Genomic DNA, 19,646 nt, shown 5'->3' on the forward strand with positions numbered 1-19,646 from the left:
TCATCAGCTTTGTGATGACTATGTAATGCTGTTTCCTTTAACTCCTCCTCCACTCAGCCTGAACTCTGCCCCAACACCCTGATAACTATTTTCTACATTCAAACTCTCTTTGATACAACAGTAAAAGACAGAATAGGTAGCCCCACTGGCCTGTCCTTCTCCAGAAACATGAACTTTATCAGAACACTGGATAACTGTCAATATAAATCAAATGAACACTGCAGGGAAAACAGAATTTTTTAAAGTGAGGTAAGCCTTGGAATGTTTTTACTTGTCTTTGCCCTAACCTCCTGTCCTTAGATTGGTGGAAACCTTTAAGAAAACAGCCCATATTCTCAGTGTGAGACCCGTGTTACAAAGAAAGTACACTTGTATTCTCAAAGAATTGGGCTCATGTGTTCTAGCTTCTCTTAGACTACCTAAGGAGTGGCACAGATGCCTGCCTTTGCTTTACATAACTCAGAATTCATTTGGAGGGAGTGGAGGATGTGGATACTCCTCATAAGCATTATAAGGCAATAAACGAGCTGCTGCTACTTGAAGTAAAAAAATAATTACAATTAAAAACAGCGTGCCAAAAGCCTGAAAGAAACAGCTGAGGAGAGTGTGCTTCCTTGAGTTATTAAGTCATTCAAAGCACCCATGAATACTATGAAATTTAGAAAGCTAAACGTGTGCCCAGACCAGACAACATGCATAAAAAATTTCTGAGAAGACCCTAAAAACTTTCCTCTCTCGTGAATCTCAAGGCTCAGTGCAAGCAGAAGTAAAGGGAAGTCAAAACTATAAATGACAGGCCTAAATTTCTTGAGGACTCCTAGTATGACACTGTAGGATAAGCAATGGATTGCTATGCTCAATGTCGGCAGTTCAAACCCACCAGACGCTCCTTGAAAGCCCTATACAGGGTCCCTATTAGTCAGAACTAATGACACGGCACTTAACTACTACTACTAGGCTTCTTAAAGGAGTTCCCCAGCACAGAGGCAATATTCAAAGATAAGGAAAAGTTTCATTTTTTTGTTCTTTCTTTTTTGCTCTTTCATTCTCCCTTGCATTCAAAGTAAGCTCCATCAAAACACTAGATGAGCACAGCTAAAGGAACAAACACTTCAAAAACGAGACAGGATAAAGCATACACATTTAGTTTTTAAAAATGACCAAACGTATAAATACAATGTTAAGCATAAATAAAAACACACAAATGGTAAAAGACAAAAGTGATGACTGGGATCTCATAAATTAAGACACTGTTCATCAAAAGATTTAATCAAATCTTTTTTTTTTTTTTTTAAAGAGTAAAAAGACAACCCAAAGACTGGGGGAGGTGGAATAATTTGCAGTGACATATAAGAAAGGGAATTCATCTCTAAAATTTATAGAAAGCTACAACACCTCTACAAGAAAAATACAAATAATCCAATACAAAATGGGCATAGGACAAGAATATACACTTTACCAAATAAGACATTCAGGGAGCCAACAAACATGGAGAAATGTTCACGATCATTAACCATTGTTGTGTTGTTAGGTCCTGTACAGTTGGTTCCGACTTGTAAGGACCTTATGAACAAGAACAAAAACACTGCCTGGTCTTGCGCCAACTACACAATCATTGTTACTCTTGAGGCAGCTGCTACTGCCACTGTGCCAACGCATTTCATTGGTTTTCTCCCTCTTTTTCTTTGACCAAGCAAGATGTCCTTCTCTAGGAAGTTGTTGTTGTTGTTATTGTTATGTGCCTAGAGTTGGTACTGACTCATAACGACCTTAAGCACAACAGAATAAAACACTGCTCGATCCTGGGCCATCCTCACTATTGTTGCCACACTTGAGCCCACTGATGCTGCCACTTGGCCAATCCATCTCTCAGGGGATCTTACTCTTTTTCTCTGACCCTCCACCTAATCAAACATAATATCCTTCTCCAGCGATTAGTCCCTCCTGACAATATGTCCGAAGTATGAGAGACAAAGTTTGGCCATCCTGGCCTCCAAGGAGCACTCTAGCTGCACGTCATCCAACACAGATCTATTGGTTCTTTTGTCAGCCCATGGCACTGTCGATATTCTCATCCAACAACATAACTCAAAAGCATCAATTCTTCTACAGTCTTCCTTATTCACTGTCCAGCTTTTGCATGCATATGAGGTTATTGAAAATACCGTAGCTTGGGTCAGGCGCACCTTAGTCCTCAAGCTGACATCTTTGTTCTTCAGCACTTTAAAAAGGTCTTGTGCAGCAGATTTGCCTAATGTTACGTCGTTTGTTTTCTTAACTGCTGCTTCCATGAGTGTTGATAGTTGATCTAAGAAAAATGAAGTCCTTGACAACTTCAATCTTTTCTCCATTGATAAGAATGTTGTTTATTGGCCCAGTGGTGAGGATTTTTGTTTTCTTTACATTGAGATGCATTCCATACCAAAGGCTGTGCTCTTTGATCTTCATCAGTACATACTTTAAGTCCTCTTCACTTTCAGCAAGTAAGGTTGTATCATCTGCATATTGCAGGTTGTTAGTGAGTGTTCCTCCAATCCTCATGCCATGTTTTTCTTCATAGAACCCAGTTTCTCGTATTACTTGCTCAGGATACAGGTTGAATAAGTATGGTGTGAGAATACATCCCTGTTGCACACCTTTCTTAATTTTAAACCACTCAGTGTTCCCATTTTCTGTTCCTCCTAATTGGAAGTCTGAAGTCTAGCCATCTTAGCTAGTTCTAAGAATCATTCTGGTTGTACTTCTTCCAAAACTGATTTTTGTGTTATTCTGGAAATCCATAGTGTATTTTATATTCTTCTCCAATACCATAACTCAAATGCATAAAATTTTCTACAGTCTTCCTTATTCATTGTTCAACTTTCACATTCATATGAGGTCATTGAAAATTCCATGGCTTGGTCCTCAAAATGTTTCCAAGGAGCGTCTGCTGGGTTTGACTCGCCAACCTTCTGGTTCAAACTAACTAACCTTGCAGTTCAGCACATTAACCCACATTGCCACTCCAAGACTGACATCTTTGCTCCTGAACACTTTAAACAAGTTTTGTGTACCACATCTGCTTAATGCAATACATATTTTGATTTCTTAGCTGCTGTTTCCATGGGTATTGATGGTGTATCCAAGCAAAATGGAGTTTTGACAACTTCAATCTTTTCTCCATTTATCATGATGTCATTTATTGGTCCAGTGGTGAACATTTTTGTTTTCTTTACATTGAGATGTAACATACCAATTATTGTGGTCTTGGATCTAATAAGCATTTTTAGTCCTCTTTGCTTTCAGCAAGCAAGGTTGTATCATCTTTTGTTACTGTTAAGTGCTGTCGACTCAGTTCCAACTCAAAGTGACCCTGGTACAGAGTTTCTGAGGAGCAGGTGGCAAGCTTGAACCGTGCCAACCTTGGGTTCAAATTGACTTTGCACATTAATCTACACCACCACACAAGTACTCCATTTTAGTTGTTGTTGTTGGTAAGTGTCACAGAGTTGGTTCTGACCACAGTGACCCTGCATAGGGTTTCCAAGGAGCATCTGGTGGGTTTGAACCACCAACCTTGTGGTTCAAACTGACCTTGCAGTTCAGTGCATTAACCCACAGTGCCACAGCAGGACTCCTAGGACTCCATTGTTGTTGTTGTTAAATGCCTTCTAATTGGTTCCAAACCATAGCAACCCTGCATAGGGTTTCCGAGGAGTAACTGGTGAGCTTGAACCACCAACCTTGCAGTTCAAATGACTTTGAAAAGATTAAGCTCAAAACAACGAGATATCATCTCACCCCAGCATTAACAGCAAAGTTCAACAAAACAGGAAACTACAAATGCTGGCAAGGGTGTGGAAAGATTGGGACCCTCCTACACTGCTAGTAGGACTGTAAAATGGTGCAATCACTGTGGGAAACCATATAAAACAGAAGTACCATGTAACCAAGCAATCCCTCAACTTACTATATATTCACAACAAATAAGAGCCACAACACAAGTAGATATGTATACACCCATGTTCACTGCTAGTGTGGCACTGTGGAATAAAGCACTGGATCACAAGTTCCACTTGAGCTACAAGGTCAGCAGTTCCAACTAGACAGTTGCTCCTCAGAAACCCTAAACAGGGTTGCTGTGACTCGGAACTGACTCAATAGCACTTAGCAACAACAACAACAACAACAACAACATTGCTGTATTTTAGGGTTTTAACAATCTTTTAATTTCCTACATGACTTAAAGGAGTCCTGGCATGTCACTATAGGATAAGCACTATAGGATAAAGACCACAAGGTCTGCCTGAATCACAAAACCTGTAGTTCAAACTCACCAGCTGCTCCTTGGAAATCCTATACAGGGTTGCTATGAGTCAGAACCAACTCAACAGCATTTAACAACAACATGACTTAAAAGATAAATGCAAAATGCCGTAATTATAAATCTATCTTAATGGTCATACATGATACAAAGATAAAATTTGTGAAAAAATATCAGAAAGGGGAGGTACAGAGTTGTGTATGAGCAGAGAATGTTCATGCCATTAAACCTAAAATGGTATCAATTTACACTAGACTGTCATCAAGAAAGTATCTCAAAAATATACACAAAAGAAAATGAGTAATCAAAATTATATACTACAAAATATCAACCAAATACAAAAGAAGGCATTAAGAAGTAAATGATACAAGAAGGTTTGCAGAAAGATGAAGATAGGTGAAGACACAGGAAGATATTCAAGGACTAAAGGGGATAGAGGTAAATAGTGATATATACACAACCTTGTAACAACAGCGTTCTATGTGTAAATACATGGACAGAGACACAGGTTGAATGAACATGGGAGGAAGAGTGGGATATATATACTTGTGTGTGTGTGCATATATGTGTGTGTGTATGAGTCCTCGTGTGGCGCTGTGGATTAATGCACTGGACTGCAAGGTCGATTTGAACCACAGGGTCAGCAGCTCAAACTCACCAGCTTCTCCTCGGAAACCCTATACAGGATCACTGTGAGTCAGAACTGATTCAAGGATGACACTTAATAATAACATATATATATTTACATATCCCACAAATACGAGTTTGAAAGAGGATATTTGTACATGAGTAATCCCAGTGAGGAACCAGAACAACTGTTATATAGAGGGATGTCTATGATTGAGATGAAATAAAGTACATGATATGCTGAATGTAAAACTGATAATCTTATCTGCAAACTTTCACTTAATGCACAAAAAAAGCTTAAAATAAAATTTTAAAAAAGCTTGTGAGTGACCATGTATACTGCAACAATTGTTCTCTTCTTGTCCAGAGCAAAATAGAGTGAATAAAATCAAGTACTCAAGGAAACAATTAATCCAAAGGACAAATGGTGGTAAACCAAAGTTTTTCCTATCTAAACATCAGCAGAACCACATGGTTCCCAGCTACCACAACTGACCACTCTGATTAGGATTACAACAGAAGGTCATGGAAAAAGTGGGAGAAAAGCATAGAAATTTTTCAAAAAAAGAATCAACATACTGGAATCTAATACAGACTGATAGAATCCCTGAGACAATGGCCTTTAGACAACTACCCTTTAAACCTGGTACTGAATGCATCCTCAGGGATCACCTTTCAGTCAAACAAATGAGAAACTTACTTATCAAAAAATTAACTATATGAGATCAAAAGGGCAGTATTTGACCAAAAAACAAAAAGCTAAGAGGCAGAAAAGATTAAAACAAAGTAAGTAAATGAGTAACAAAAAAGGTATAATACATATAGAAAACAAGCAGCAAAATTCCAAAATTAAATCACTCCTTACTTTAAATATAAATGGATTCAAATGTCTAATCCAATGGCAGAGAATTGCAGACAAGCTTTAAAACAAAAAACACATACACATGGTTTAACTATATGCTAGATACAAGGGAATCACTTTAGATACAAAGACACAAATAGTTGGAAGTGAAATAAAAGAAAAAGATATTTCATGCAAAAGAGCATTGTGGGGACTATACTACTATAAACTGTATATTTATAGTTATAAAATGTAAATAAATAAGCTGTAGCAAGAGGCATAGAAGCACATTATATATTGATAAAAGGTCAATCCATCAAGAACAATAAGTAATAAGCCATTATAATCAAACATGCATCAAATCACAGAACCACAAAATATAAGAAATAAATGTAAGCAGATGTGAGAGTAATAGAAAATTCACAGAACACCTCACTCCCAATAATGGACACAATCAACAAGAAAGTATAGTACTTAACTCAAAAAACTAACTAGACACGACTGACATAAAAACAACAGAATTGATATTCTTCTCAAGTGCACATAGAATATTCTCTAGGTAATAGCATATATTAGGTAAAAAACAATTTACAACTAATTTCCAAAGACAGAAATTATATAAGGTATCTTCTCTGACCATAATGGAATAAAACTAGAAATCAGTAACAGAAGGAAAACTAAAAAGAAAAATCTACAAATACATGAAAATTGAACAACACACTCTTATACAACCAATAGGTGAATGGAAAAAAATCACAAGGGAAATATAAAATATGTTGAGATAAATGACAATGAAAATACATGAGGCAGGCTTGCAAAATGCGCACTTGGGTTGTTTAAATCACTATTTCTGATTGTTTTTGTGTACATAAAGAAAAACAAACAGGGAATAGAAGCAAATACTGTTGAATGGTGATGCATGAAGAGATTGTAATCATTGCAGTGATACGAAATATGATAGGATGAGTGCAAAACTGACGTTCTCCCATGTAAATTATCACTCAATGCACAACAAAATCTTTAAAACAAAACAAAAACCTCCTAATAAAGAATAGTCCAGGACCAGAAGATTTCATTGGTGAATTTAAAAAGTAGTCTAACAAGAATTAATGTTAATCCTCTCAAACTCTTCCAGAAAATGGAGTAGGGAACACATCATAAATCATAAATAATGACATCATTAACCTAATAACAAAAATAGAACAAGACATTACCAGGGGGAAAATAACAGTATCTTTTATGAACACAAATATAAAAAACCCTCAACAAAATACTAGCAAACCAAATCTAGCAGCATATTAAATGGATAATATACCATGACAAAATGAGATTTATCCCAGCAATGCAACAGTGGTTGAAAATAATAAAATCAATGTAATACATCACATTAAAGCAAGGTAGCAGGTGCATGATCATCTCAATTGACAAAATTCATTTGACAAAGTCCAGCACACTCCCATGATATGAAAACTAGGACTAATTTTCACATAGAAATATGAAGGACTTTTACCACTACTATTCAACATTAAAGTGAAAATTCAAATAATAGCAATTAGGCAAAAAGAAATAAAAAGCACCCAGATTGGAAAAAACAGGCAAAATTGTCTCTGTTTGAAAATGGCATAATCCTATACATAGAAAATATAAAAAAACAAAAAATGTATAGAGTTAATAAATTCAACAAAGGCAAAATACACATAAAAATCAGTTGTGCTTTTTATACATAGGCAAAGAACAATCAAAGGAAATTTTCTAAATTGGTTCCATTTACAATAACATCCAAAAGAATAAAGTAATTTGGAATAAATTCAACAAAAGGAGATAAAACACTTATACATATCAAACTATAAAACACTGCTTACTGAAGCAGAAGATCTGAATAAATGACAAGACATATCACATTCATGAATTCAGAGAGTTTAAGATTACTAAGATGGCAATACTCCACAAAGTGAGTTATACATTCAGTGCAATCACTTTAAAAATTTCAATGGTCCATTTCACACAAATTAAATTACAAAGAACTCCAAATATCCAAAATAATCTTGGAAGATAAACACTTCTGGTTTCAAAACTTACAAAGCCATGCTAATCAAAGCTGTGGAGTACCAGCATAAGAAAATCATATACACTAAAGAATAGATTCGAGAGTCCAGAAATAAGACCATATATCTATAAGCAATTGATATTTGACAAAGGAGCCAAGCTATTTAGTGGTGAAAAGAATAGTCTCATCAATAAAAAGTGCTGGAACAACCATATGTAAATGGAACTAAATTAAAGTTGACGCCTAACAAAATATAGAAAACTAAGTCAAAATGGATCAATGACCTAAATATATAAAAGCTAAAACCATAAAGCTCTTAGAAAAAAACATAGAAGTCAATGTTTATAACCTTATATTTGACAGTAGATTCTTAGATAACACATCAACAGAAACAAAAGAAAAAATATATACATAAACTAGATTTCATCAAACAACATTATCAAGAAAGTGAAGAGATAATTGAAAAATGAAAAAAAAATGCAATTCATATATTTGATAAAGGTCTTGTATCTAGAATACATAAAAAGGAAAAAAAAAAATGGGAAAAGGATTTGAATACACAGTTCCCTCAAAACATACACAAAACCAAAACTCACTATCATGGAATCAGTTCCAACTCACAGAGACACTATAGTACAGAACAGCTCTGCCTCATAAAGCTTCCAAGGATTACCATAAATCCTTATGAAAGCAGACTGCCACAACTTTCTCCTGTGGAACAGCTGGTGGTTTCAAACAGTTAACCTTCTGGTTAGTGCTGAGTACTAAGAGAACCAGTATGGCGCTGGACTGCAAAGTCGGTTTGAACCGCGAGGTCAGCAGTTCAAGCTCACCAGCTGCTCTCCGGAAACCCTATACAGAGTTGCTATGGGTCAGAACAAACTTGAGGGTACTTAACAACAATAATGAGTATGTTAGGCATTATTCTATCAAGACTCCCTTAAAAAATATACAAATAACCAATAAATACATGAAAAGATGCTTATCCATCTTGGTGGTGGTGGTGAAGGGTGTGTGCCATGGGTTTCCAACTCAGTGAACTTGTATAGGGTTTCTGAAGCTGTAAATTTTTATGGGAACAGAAAGCCTCATCTTTCTCCTATGGAATGGCTACTAGTTTCGAATTGCTGACCTGAAGTCAGCAATCCAACTCATAACCACTAAGGTACCAGAGCCATCAAGAAATGACCATTAAAACCACAGTGGAGGGAATACATGAGCAGCCATGTGGTCTAGCTGGTGATCACGTTGGTCACCATATATAAGGGGAAGTGGGGATAAACAGCAATGAAGCTGTGAGCTAAGTCTGACCACGTTCGATGGACTCCTGTGAACCCGGGTTGAGACCTGGTTGGCCAGGTATGGCAAGACCCGGGGACTCCTGGGCCCAGAGGTAGTGACAGGGCCACAGAGGACTAGAGCGGAGAGTGAAGCATCCAGATGATATGAAGTGAGGGGAGATGCACAAGAACACCCATACTTGCAGACAGTACCCCCTTGACCTGGCTTCAATGGCTGGATGATCAGAACTCGACTAGAGGAAGAAAGAAGAGGAAAAAAAGAGTAATCCACTACAATTTGATGAACTTGACCTATACTTATGGATGTAGTAGCTCAAAAGGAGGAGCAAATCTTTACAGCCAGGATCATTTCCACCCCCTTGGTACACAAGGTTGACAGGGATGGACAACTTAGACATTGGTTACCCAAAATGGGGGGGTGGGGGGAGGGGGGGCTGCAAAGGCAAGAAGTGACTCGCTTACAAGCTTTCAAGAGGGAGCCTAGTTCCAGAGGGGACAGAGGAATGCAGAATCTCCACTCAGTGGTTTCCAATTTGTAGGGACCTGGCTGATGAAAGAAGATGGAGATAAAATTCTTGTGGTACAATAGGGAATGATTGCTATCAGGACTGACAGTGAGAGTCAGAAATGTAAAGGTAGATGTTTTGTAACAAATGGAGAGGAGTGATTGATTTTGCAGTTCAGGAGCGGAGGTCCTTAGGACCATCAAGTGAGAAGAGCAGAGTGCGGGACCTTACCCAGAGAAGCAGTGATGCCAGAAATGGAGGCAGAGACAATGACGTGGAGAGATGGAGCAGCTGGGGACTCTGGACTCATGGAGGGAGAGGGTTTGTGTGCTGACGGCCGGGGGGAAGGCTTGCAGGGTATACCGTTTGGTTGTTTGATGATGCATGGAGGGGATTGTCATCATTGCAATGAAACAAAATACAACAGGATGAATGTAAAGCTGATGTTCCCCTATGTAAACTATCACATAATTCACACAAAAACTTAAAAAAAAAAAAGCCCCACAATGGAATACACTTATTAACAATAACAACAAAAAACTCACTGCTATGCAGTCAATTCCAATTCACAAGGAACCTTTTGGAAAGAGTAGAACTATTCCTCATATTCCTGAATGTTTCTAAGATCACACCTAGATCTTTACAAGAACAGACAGCCTCACCTTTTTCCTATGGAGTGGCTAATAAATTTAAACTTCTGACCTTGTGGTCAAGAAGTCCAATGCTTAACCCACTGCACCATGAAGGTTCCTTCCCCCCAGCCCCACCCCAACTAAGATAGGGTGGCGCTGTAGGATCAGCACTGGACTACAAACCACAAGGTCAACGTTCAAACCCGTCAGTTGCTCCTTGGAAACCCTATACAGGATTGCAGTGACTCAGAATAGACTAGACTGCACTTAACAGCAACAGGATGGATATGGAGTCCCGGTATGGGATAAGCATTTGACTGCTAAGCACAATGTCAGCAGTTCAAACCCACCAGCAGCTCCTTGGAAACCCTATACAGAGTCACTATTTGTCATAACCGACTAGACAGCACATAACAATACCACGATGAGTATAATAAAAGACAGAACTAGTGTTGGCCAGGAATATGGACTAATTGGAACTCTCATTAACTGCTAGTGGAAATTAAAAAGTTACAGCCACTTTGAAAAACAGTCTGGTTAAACATAGAGTTACTGTATAAACAAACAATCCCACGCCTGATACATAACTAAGAGAAATTAAAACTTTGATGCCATCGAATCTGCTCTGACTCAACAGAGACCCTACATACAACAGAATGAAACACTGCCTGGTCCTGCGCCATCCTTACAATCGTTACCATCCTGAGCCCAATGCTAATGCACTGTTACAATCCACCTGGTTGGGAGGAGGTCTTCTTTTTCTCTGACACTCCACTTTATTGAGCATGATGCCCTTCTTCAGGGACTGGTCCTTCCTTATACTATATCCGAAGTATGAGAGACAAAGTCTTGCCATCCTGGCTTCTGAGGAGCACTCTGGAGGCACTTCTTCTAATACAGATGTTTATTCTTCTGGCAGTCCATTGTACTTTTAATATTCTTCTCCAACATCTTAATTCAAATGCATCAATTTTTCTGTGATCTTCCTTATTCACTTTCGAACCTTAACATGCATATGAGGCTATGTTAAGGCTATTAAAAATAACATGGTTTGAGTCAGGCACACCTTTGTCCTCAAAGTGACCTTTGCTCTTAAATACTTCAAAGAGGTCTTGTGCAGCAGATTCACCTAATGCACAGTGTCATTTGACTTCTTGATTGGCTGCTTCCATGACTGTTAATGTGGAACCAAGTAAAGTGAAGTCTTAAAAAAAACTGCAATTTTTTTTCTCCATTTATTATTATATTATTATTATTTTAGTTGTGAAGATTTTGGGGTTTTGTAACATTGAGGTGCAATCCATACTTAAATCTGTGGTCTATCATCTTCAATAGTTAAGTATATTAAGTATTCCTCACTTTCAGTAAGCAAGATTGTATCACCTGTATATTGCAGGTTGTTAATAAGTCTTCCTCCAATCTTCATATAATCCAGCTTTTCTGATTATCTGCTCAGCATACAGACTGTATAATAAGTATGGTGAAAGAATACAACCCTGGCACGTACCGTTTTTTAATTTTAAACCATTCAATATCCCCTTATCCTTTTTGAACAACTGTTTTTTGGTCTATGTACAGGTTCCTCATGAGCACAATCAAATATCTGTAATATCCATTCTTTGAGATACTGTCCATACCTTGTCATGATCCACACAGCGGAATGCCTATGCATAGTCAAAAAAGCACAAGTAAACATCTTTCTGGAGTCCTGATGTGGCATTGTGGGTTAATGAGCTGGACAGCAAAGTCAGTCTGAAACTCAAGGTCGGCAGTTCAAGCTCACCAGCTGCTCCTTGGAAACCCTATGCAGGGCTGCTATGGGTCAGGACCAACTCGATGGCACAATCATCTTTCTGGATTCTCTGTTTTCAGCCAAAATTCTTCTTACATCAGCAATGATAGCTCTACTTCTCCTTTGAATCTGGCTTGAGTTTCTGGCAGTTCCCTGTCGATGTATTATTGCAGGTGTTTAAAAATTATCTTCAGCAAAATTTTAGTTATATGTGTTATTAATTATATTGTTCCATGATTTCCACATCCCACTGGTCACGACCTCTCTTTGGAATGGGCACAAAGATGGATTTTTTCCAATCTGTCAGCCAGGTACCTGTCTTGCAAATTTCTTGGCATAGATGAGTGAGTACCTCCAGTGCCACATCAGTTAATTGAAAGATTTCAATTTGTATTCTGTCAATTCCTGGAGCCTTGTTTTTTCCCAATTCCTTCAGAGGAGTCTGAACTTCTTCCTTCAGTACCACTGGTTCTTGATCATATGCTACCATTTGAAATGGATGAATATTTGCCATTTCTTTTTGGTACAGTGACTCTGTGTATTCCTTCCATCTTCTTATTATTTTAATAACATGATGGGTTTTCTTTAAAAACAATGCAAACACCATTAGCAGTTAAGAAATACTTGTTCATAACATTGGTCATCAAAATTGCAAAGGAAGATTTACAGAGTCACATATAAATAACAGAACAAGATGGAAATGAAATGTTCCAAAGTCATCTTTTTTTTTTTAAATGACAAACACTTAAAAAGTTTCTCTAGTTTATTTTGCAAACATTTTTTTGTATTTTATGTTTTTGTGGATTACATGGTTTTAAAAGAGAAATGTTCACATAAATATAATTTGAACATGGAACCATTATCCTTTTGATATGAATTCAGATTTACTTTGTTGATTTCTAATTGATCTTCAAATTGCAGTAGCTTGAGCTCAAGTCTAAGTGCTGTCACTCACCCCTATGCCACTACTGAGTCAAATACCTCAAAATACACATTAAAAAAACACACAACAGATACAAACAGCCTTTTGTAAACTAAACTTTTATAAATAACTGTTCCTAGGAATTTTTTATATCCAGTTTACCTCTTTTCTGAAATTGGGATATTTATATTGACAATAATCTCTATAAAGGTAAGTAATTATAGATGTCAATATTTTTCTTATTCTTAAAAGACTACCACTTCAAATGATCAAAACAAAAAAGATCTGAAAAAATGTACTTAATGGGGAAAAATTTTAAGTATACATTCTGTTGAAAATACTGATATCCAAACAAACAACACTGGACCCATTGCCAATAATTCAGATTTTCTCAATCAAGTGTTGAGAACTATTGATTTTATTACTGGAAGATACATTAATTCTTAGAAATTATACTGAGGGACTTATGCAATTTAATTTCCATACAAATGTTCTAAAAGTTATAAAAAGTACCAAACATAAACAGTAGTGTAGCAAGAAAATAAATCAGCAGAAATAGTTATCAACCAGTAGTAATAATTAAGCCCACCATTTAAAAGATTTTCTATACACAAAGAATGAAAAAATATTGTTACAGGATTTTACAGCACACAATTGAATTCAACTTTAATTCATTACTATTATACTTCTTTCTTCTTCAGTATTAGTGGACCCACATTGTCTCCTGTCAATTCATTGTGTTTATTATGTGAACCATCACAAGCAGGAAATGTCTTAGAATGCCAATACCTACAATAAGCTGCTTTAGCAAGACATAAATCTTCAGTATTTATTTCATTCACCACTTTGGGATTTTCTTTTTGTATTTTAAGATTAACCAAGCTGTCCTTCCATTGTTTTTTCTTTGGGAGGAATGGACAAATTACAAGGTTGCCAAGTAGTGCAAGTACACGGAGAAACAGCAACAGCCTAAACCATTCTGAAATTGTGAGCCTGGAAAACCCAGTAATGCTTTCTGGGACTGGAAGACGCTTAAGATATGCTGAGAGCTGCACTTTCACAATGCGGGCCACGCTCTCCAGCACCATCCTCGCCAGTGGCATCTGTTCTCCAGAGCCCCTCCACTCTCCTCCAAAGACATCTTAAAGAGTTCCCAAGGAACACACACTAGGCTAGAAACTTAGGGTTAAAGAGTGGAAAGCCCTCCATTCTTCACCAAAGTCATCTAAAAGAGTTCCCAAGGAACCCACACTAGGCTAGAAACTTAGGATAAAACTGTGATTTCACAACGGGTTATATTCATTCCTGCATTTTCTCAATGAGTTCTTCCTTACCTTTGCCTTTCTCTTTTCCAACTTGTCGAGATTTGGCTTTGTATTCCAAAAAAATTTTTTCTGATCTTTGTCAAATGTGAACCTGATGATAACCACTTTCCTTGGGTCAACACCCACATAGACAGTTCTACCATAAGCCTTCTTGCACTGGACTCTCTCGATGTAGATGACATACTTCTTTCTGTACACCTGGACTACCTTGCCAATCTGCTGACCTTTGTAATGTCCTCAAACCACTTGGATTCTTGTCATCCTTGCAGATGGGCATGGAGCAGATGTTATACTTCTGACAAAGCTCCTTGGACAGTGGGGATGACATGATCTTCCTGAGCACATGCAAGGGAGCACTGAAGTGGTATTTGCACTTCTTGTTGTGATCTGAGGTCAAAAAGGGATTGAAAATTATGGTTGACAGTAGGGTATCAGGCAGTCTATCCTTCCATCTTCTTTTGATGCTGTCTGCATTACTTAATATTTTGCCCATGGAATCCTTCAATACTTCAATCAAGGCTTGAATTTTTTCTTCAGTTCTTTTATCCTGAAAAATGCTGAGCATGTTATTCCCTTTTTGTTTTCTAATATCATATAGGATATAAAAAGTATAGTTACAAACCAAATATATAGTAAAGCTAGCCTTTACATTTGCTCATAAAATTACCTTTGCTGGAGATAATTATTTCTTCATACAGCTTTGTTACTATCTAGTAGTCACTCAATGCAAACCAGAAGATTCAGTTTACCATTCCATATAGTGTAGGTGTCTTAGTTAAAGAGATCAGCTATAACAAAAATCCATCCGTAAGTAGATGGCTGTGCCAAAAGCAATTTATAATGCCAGCTCTGGAAATGGTGCTTGTCTTGTCTTCTTTCAGCATTGCTTCGAAGTTTCCATGAGTCTTGCATCACTCTTTCCTTGGATCTAGGAGCTTCATCACCATTCATTTGTCAGTTTGACATACTGCTGTGGCTTGTGTGTTGCTGTGATGTTGGAAGTTATACCACTGGTATTTTAAATAGCAGCAGGGTCACACACAGTAGACAGATTTCAGTGGAGCTTCCACACTAAAACAGACTAAGAACAAAGAGAGATGGGCCACTTTTGAATGAGTAGTTACTGAAAATCTTATTAATAGCAGTGGAATAGATTGTCAAATATAATGCCTGAAGATAAGCCCTTCAGGATGGAATACACTCAAAATACAACTGAAGAAAAGCTACATCCTCAAACTAGAGTTGACCATAAAGACGAGAATGGAGTTAAGCTTTGAGGACCTTCATTTGCTGACAGGGCACAACTCAAAATGAGAAGAAACAGTCCCAAACATACATTAATAACTGGAATGTAGAATCCAGGAAAAATGAAATGGAACTGTCTTTATTATTCATTGTTCAACATTCACATACATATGAAGCAACTGAAATTACGATGTCTTGGGTCAGGTACGCCTTAGTCCTCAAAGTGACAGCTCTGTTTTTTAACACCTTAAAGAGATCTTTTGCAGCAGATTGCCTAACCTGTCATTTGATTTCTTGACTGTTGCTTCCATTAATGTTGATGGTGGATTCAAGCAAAATGAAGTCTTTAACAACTTCAATTTTTCCCCCACTTACTGTGATGTTATTTATTGGTCTAGTTACATTGAGGTACAATTCATAATAAAGGCTGTAGTCTTTTATCTTCATCAGTAAGTATTTTTAGTCTCTTCACTTCTAGCAAGCAAGGTTGCATCAACTGCATGCTGCAGGTTGTTGATGAGTTTATCTTCAATTCTGATGTCACATTCTACTTCATACAATCCAGCTTCTTGGATTATTTTCTAGCAAACAGATTAAATAGCTACAGTGGAAAAATACAATCTTTGGTTTATAGTTACCATTGTTTTTATTTTTTCTTTCAACACTATAAATATATCATCCCAATCTCTTCTGCTTATCCCTAATTTTTTTTTTTTAGCACAAATTGACACTCCTATATGGAGATTCGCTGTATGTGGTGATTCTTTCCTCTTTCTTCTTTCATGATTCTCACTTTTCTTTGGTTTTCAATAGTAGTAGCAATAGTAGTTAGGTGCCACTGAGTCACTACTGACTCATAGTGACCCTATAAGTAAACAAAATGAAACACTGCCCAGTCCTGGGCCAGACTCAACATTCGTTGCTAGGCCTAAGCATAAGCACATTGCTGCAGCCACTGTGGCAATCTATCTCATTGGGGTCTTCCTCTTTTTCTCTGACCCTCCACTTTACCAAACATGATATCCTTCTCCAGTGACTGATTCCTCCTGATTATAGGTCCAAAGTCGGAGAGGTGAAGTTTGGCTATTCTGGCTTCCAAGGAACACTCTTGGCTATCCTTCTTCCAACAAAGATGTATTTGTTATTTTGGCAGTCCATGGTAGTTTTAATTTTCTCCTCCAACACTGTGAATCCAATGCATCAATTCTTCTACAGTCTTCCTTATTAACGGTCCAACTTTTGCATGCATATGAGATTATTAAAAAATACCATGGCTTGGGTCAGGTACACCTTAGTCCTCAGACTGACATCTTTGCTCATCAACATTTTAAAGATAAGATTTGCCTAATATAATATGTTGTTTGATTTCTTGACTGCTGCTTCCATGAGTTAGTTAATGGTTGATCCAAGCAAAATGACGTCTTTGACCACTTCAATCTTTCCTCCATTTATATGGATACTGTTGATTGGGCTGGTGGTAAGGATTTTTGTTTTCTTTACATTGAGATGCAACCCATACCAAAGGCTGTGGTCTTTGATCTTCATCGGTCAGTATTTTAAGCCTTCTTTGCTTTCAGCAAGCAAAGTTGTATCATCTTCATATCACAGGTTGTTGATGACTCTCCCTTTAATCCTTATGCCATGTTTTTCTTCATATAATCCAGTCTCTCAGATTATTTGCGCAATATACAGATTGAATAAATATGGTGAAATGATACAACCCTGTCGCACGCCTTTCCCAATTTTAAACTATTCTGTGTTCTCTTGTTCTGTTCAAACAACTGCCTCTTGGTCTATGTATAGGTTCCTCATGCACACATTTAAGTGTTCTAGAATACTCATACTTTGCAATGTTGTCCATAGCTTGTCATGATCCACACTACTGAAGGTTTCTGCATGATCGATAAAGCACAGGTAAACATCTTTCTGGTATTCTTTGCTTTCAGCTAAGATCCATCTGACGTCTGCAATGATATCTCTCGTTCCACATTCTCTTCTGAATCTGGTTTGAACTTCTGGAAGTTCTCTGTTAAAGTATGGTTGCAGCCATTGTGGATTACTTTTAATACAACTTTACTCAAGTGGGGTATCAATGATATTGTCTGATGGTTTCCACATTCTGTTGGTTCACCTCGCTTTGGAATGGGCACAAATATGGGTCTTTTCTAGTCAGCTGACCAGGTAGCTGGCCTTAAATCTCTTGGCATACATGGATGAATGCCGTATCAGTTTGTTGAAATATTTCAATTTGTATTCCATCAATTGCTGGTGACTTGTTCTTTGCCAATGCTTTCAATGTACCTTGGATTTCTTCCTTAAAGATCATTGGATCTTGATCACATGCCACCTCTTGAAACAGGTGAACATCGACTATTCTGCATTATTGAATAATTTCCCCATAAAATCTATCAATACCACAAATCAAGTCTTGAAATTTTTTTCTTCAGTTCCCTCAGCTTGAGAAATACTGAGCGTGTTCTTCCCTTTTGGTTTTCTAACTCCAGGGCTTTGCACATTTCATTATATTTGAATTTATCTTCTAAAGCTGACCTTTGAAAATTTCTGTTCAGCTCTTGTACCTCCTCACTTCTTCCATTTGCTTTAGCATCTCTATCCTGGACAGCAATGTTTCAGAGTCTCTTGGGGCATCCATTTTGGTCTTTTCCTTCTTTCTTGTCTTCTTAATGACCTTTTGCTTTCTTCCTGTACGATGTTCTTGATGTCATCCCATAACTCTTCTGGTCTTTGGTCTTTAGTGTCTAATGCATCAAATCTGGTCTTCAGATGATCTCTAAATTCAGGTGGGATATGTTCAAGGTCACAGACTTGTTTTAATTTTCTTCAGCTTCACCCAGAACTTTCATAGGAGCACGTGATGGTCTATTCCACAAAGCCCCTGGCTTTGTTTTGGCTGATAATAATTGAGCTTTTCTGCTGTCTCTTTCCACAGATGTAGTCAATTTGATTTCTGTGTATTCCATCTGGTAAGGTCTATGTGTATAGTTGACTTTTATGTTGTTTAGAAAAGGTGTTTCCAATGAACAAGTCATTGGTACTGAATATTCTAACATGAGATCTCCAGCATCATTTTTATCACCAGGGCCATATTTTGAAACCCTGATCTTTTTTGATTGTTTCCAACCTTTGCATTCCAATTGTCAGTAATTATCCATACATCTTGATTACATGTTTGATCAATTTCAGACTGAAGAAGTTGGTAGAATTCTTCAATTTCATCATCACTAGCTTTAGTGGTTCATGTGTAAATCTGAGTAAAAGTGGTATTAACTGGTCTTCCCTGTAGGCACATGGATATTATATTACCACAGATAGTCTTGTACTTCATTACAGACCTTGATCTGTTCTTTTTGATCATGAATGCGCCATTCCTCTTTAATTTGTCATTTCTGGCATAGTAAATGATGTGATTGTCAGATTCAAAATAGCCAATACCAGTCCATTTCAGCTCACCAATGAATGCCTAGGATATTGATGTTTATCCATTCCATTTCATTTTTGACAATTTCCAATTTTCCTAGATTTATACTTCATACATTACATGTACCAATTATTCCTGGATTTTTACAACTAGTTTTTAATAGTGTACATCTGTGATCCTACTTGAAGACTGCTATTTCTTGAAAGTTCAGATTCATATTTTTTCATCAAATTTGGGGGTTTCTCAGCCACTATTTGTTGAAGTATTCTTTTTACTCCTTTCTCTCTGTTTCCCCTTCTGAGTTTCTCATAGTGATTTTCTTGGTCCAGTTAATGGTGTGTAATCCTTTAATCATTTCTCTTTATACTTTTTTCCTCTTTCTTAGACTAGATTGTTAATGTCTTATCTACAAGTTAACTGATTCTTTCTTCTGCCAGGAAACTTTTGGTGTTGCACACTCTAGTGAGTTTTTCTTTTACTTCTATTTTATTTTTCAGTTCTAAAACTTGGGGGGTTTTTGTTTGCTTGTTTGTTTTTTAACAATGTCTATCTCTTTGCTTCCTTCCATCTCTTCTTGATGCATTCTGCATCATTCAATAATTTGTCCAGAGAATCTTTCAATAACGAAAGTCGAGGCTTGAATTTTTTCTTCAGTTCCCCCAGCTT

General features: G+C 37.2%; 2 protein-coding genes across 2 annotated transcripts in view; both read right to left on the reverse strand.

Moving 5' to 3' along the window:
- DOCK3 (dedicator of cytokinesis 3) overlaps positions 1–19,646 on the reverse strand; it is a 716,589-nt gene that overhangs the window by 575,576 nt on the left and 121,367 nt on the right. The window lies entirely within an intron of this gene.
- On the reverse strand, positions 13,652–14,083 carry LOC102834768 (CDGSH iron-sulfur domain-containing protein 2-like). Its single transcript, XM_006873558.1, has one exon. The coding sequence runs from the start codon at positions 14,072–14,074 to the stop codon at positions 13,652–13,654; it is 423 nt and encodes a 140-aa protein (XP_006873620.1). The 5' UTR covers positions 14,075–14,083.

The sequence above is a fragment of the Chrysochloris asiatica genome, unplaced genomic scaffold, assembly GCF_000296735.1.
Source record: "Chrysochloris asiatica unplaced genomic scaffold, ChrAsi1.0 scaffold00246, whole genome shotgun sequence".
In the NCBI taxonomy this organism is placed as follows: Eukaryota; Metazoa; Chordata; class Mammalia; order Afrosoricida; family Chrysochloridae; genus Chrysochloris; species Chrysochloris asiatica.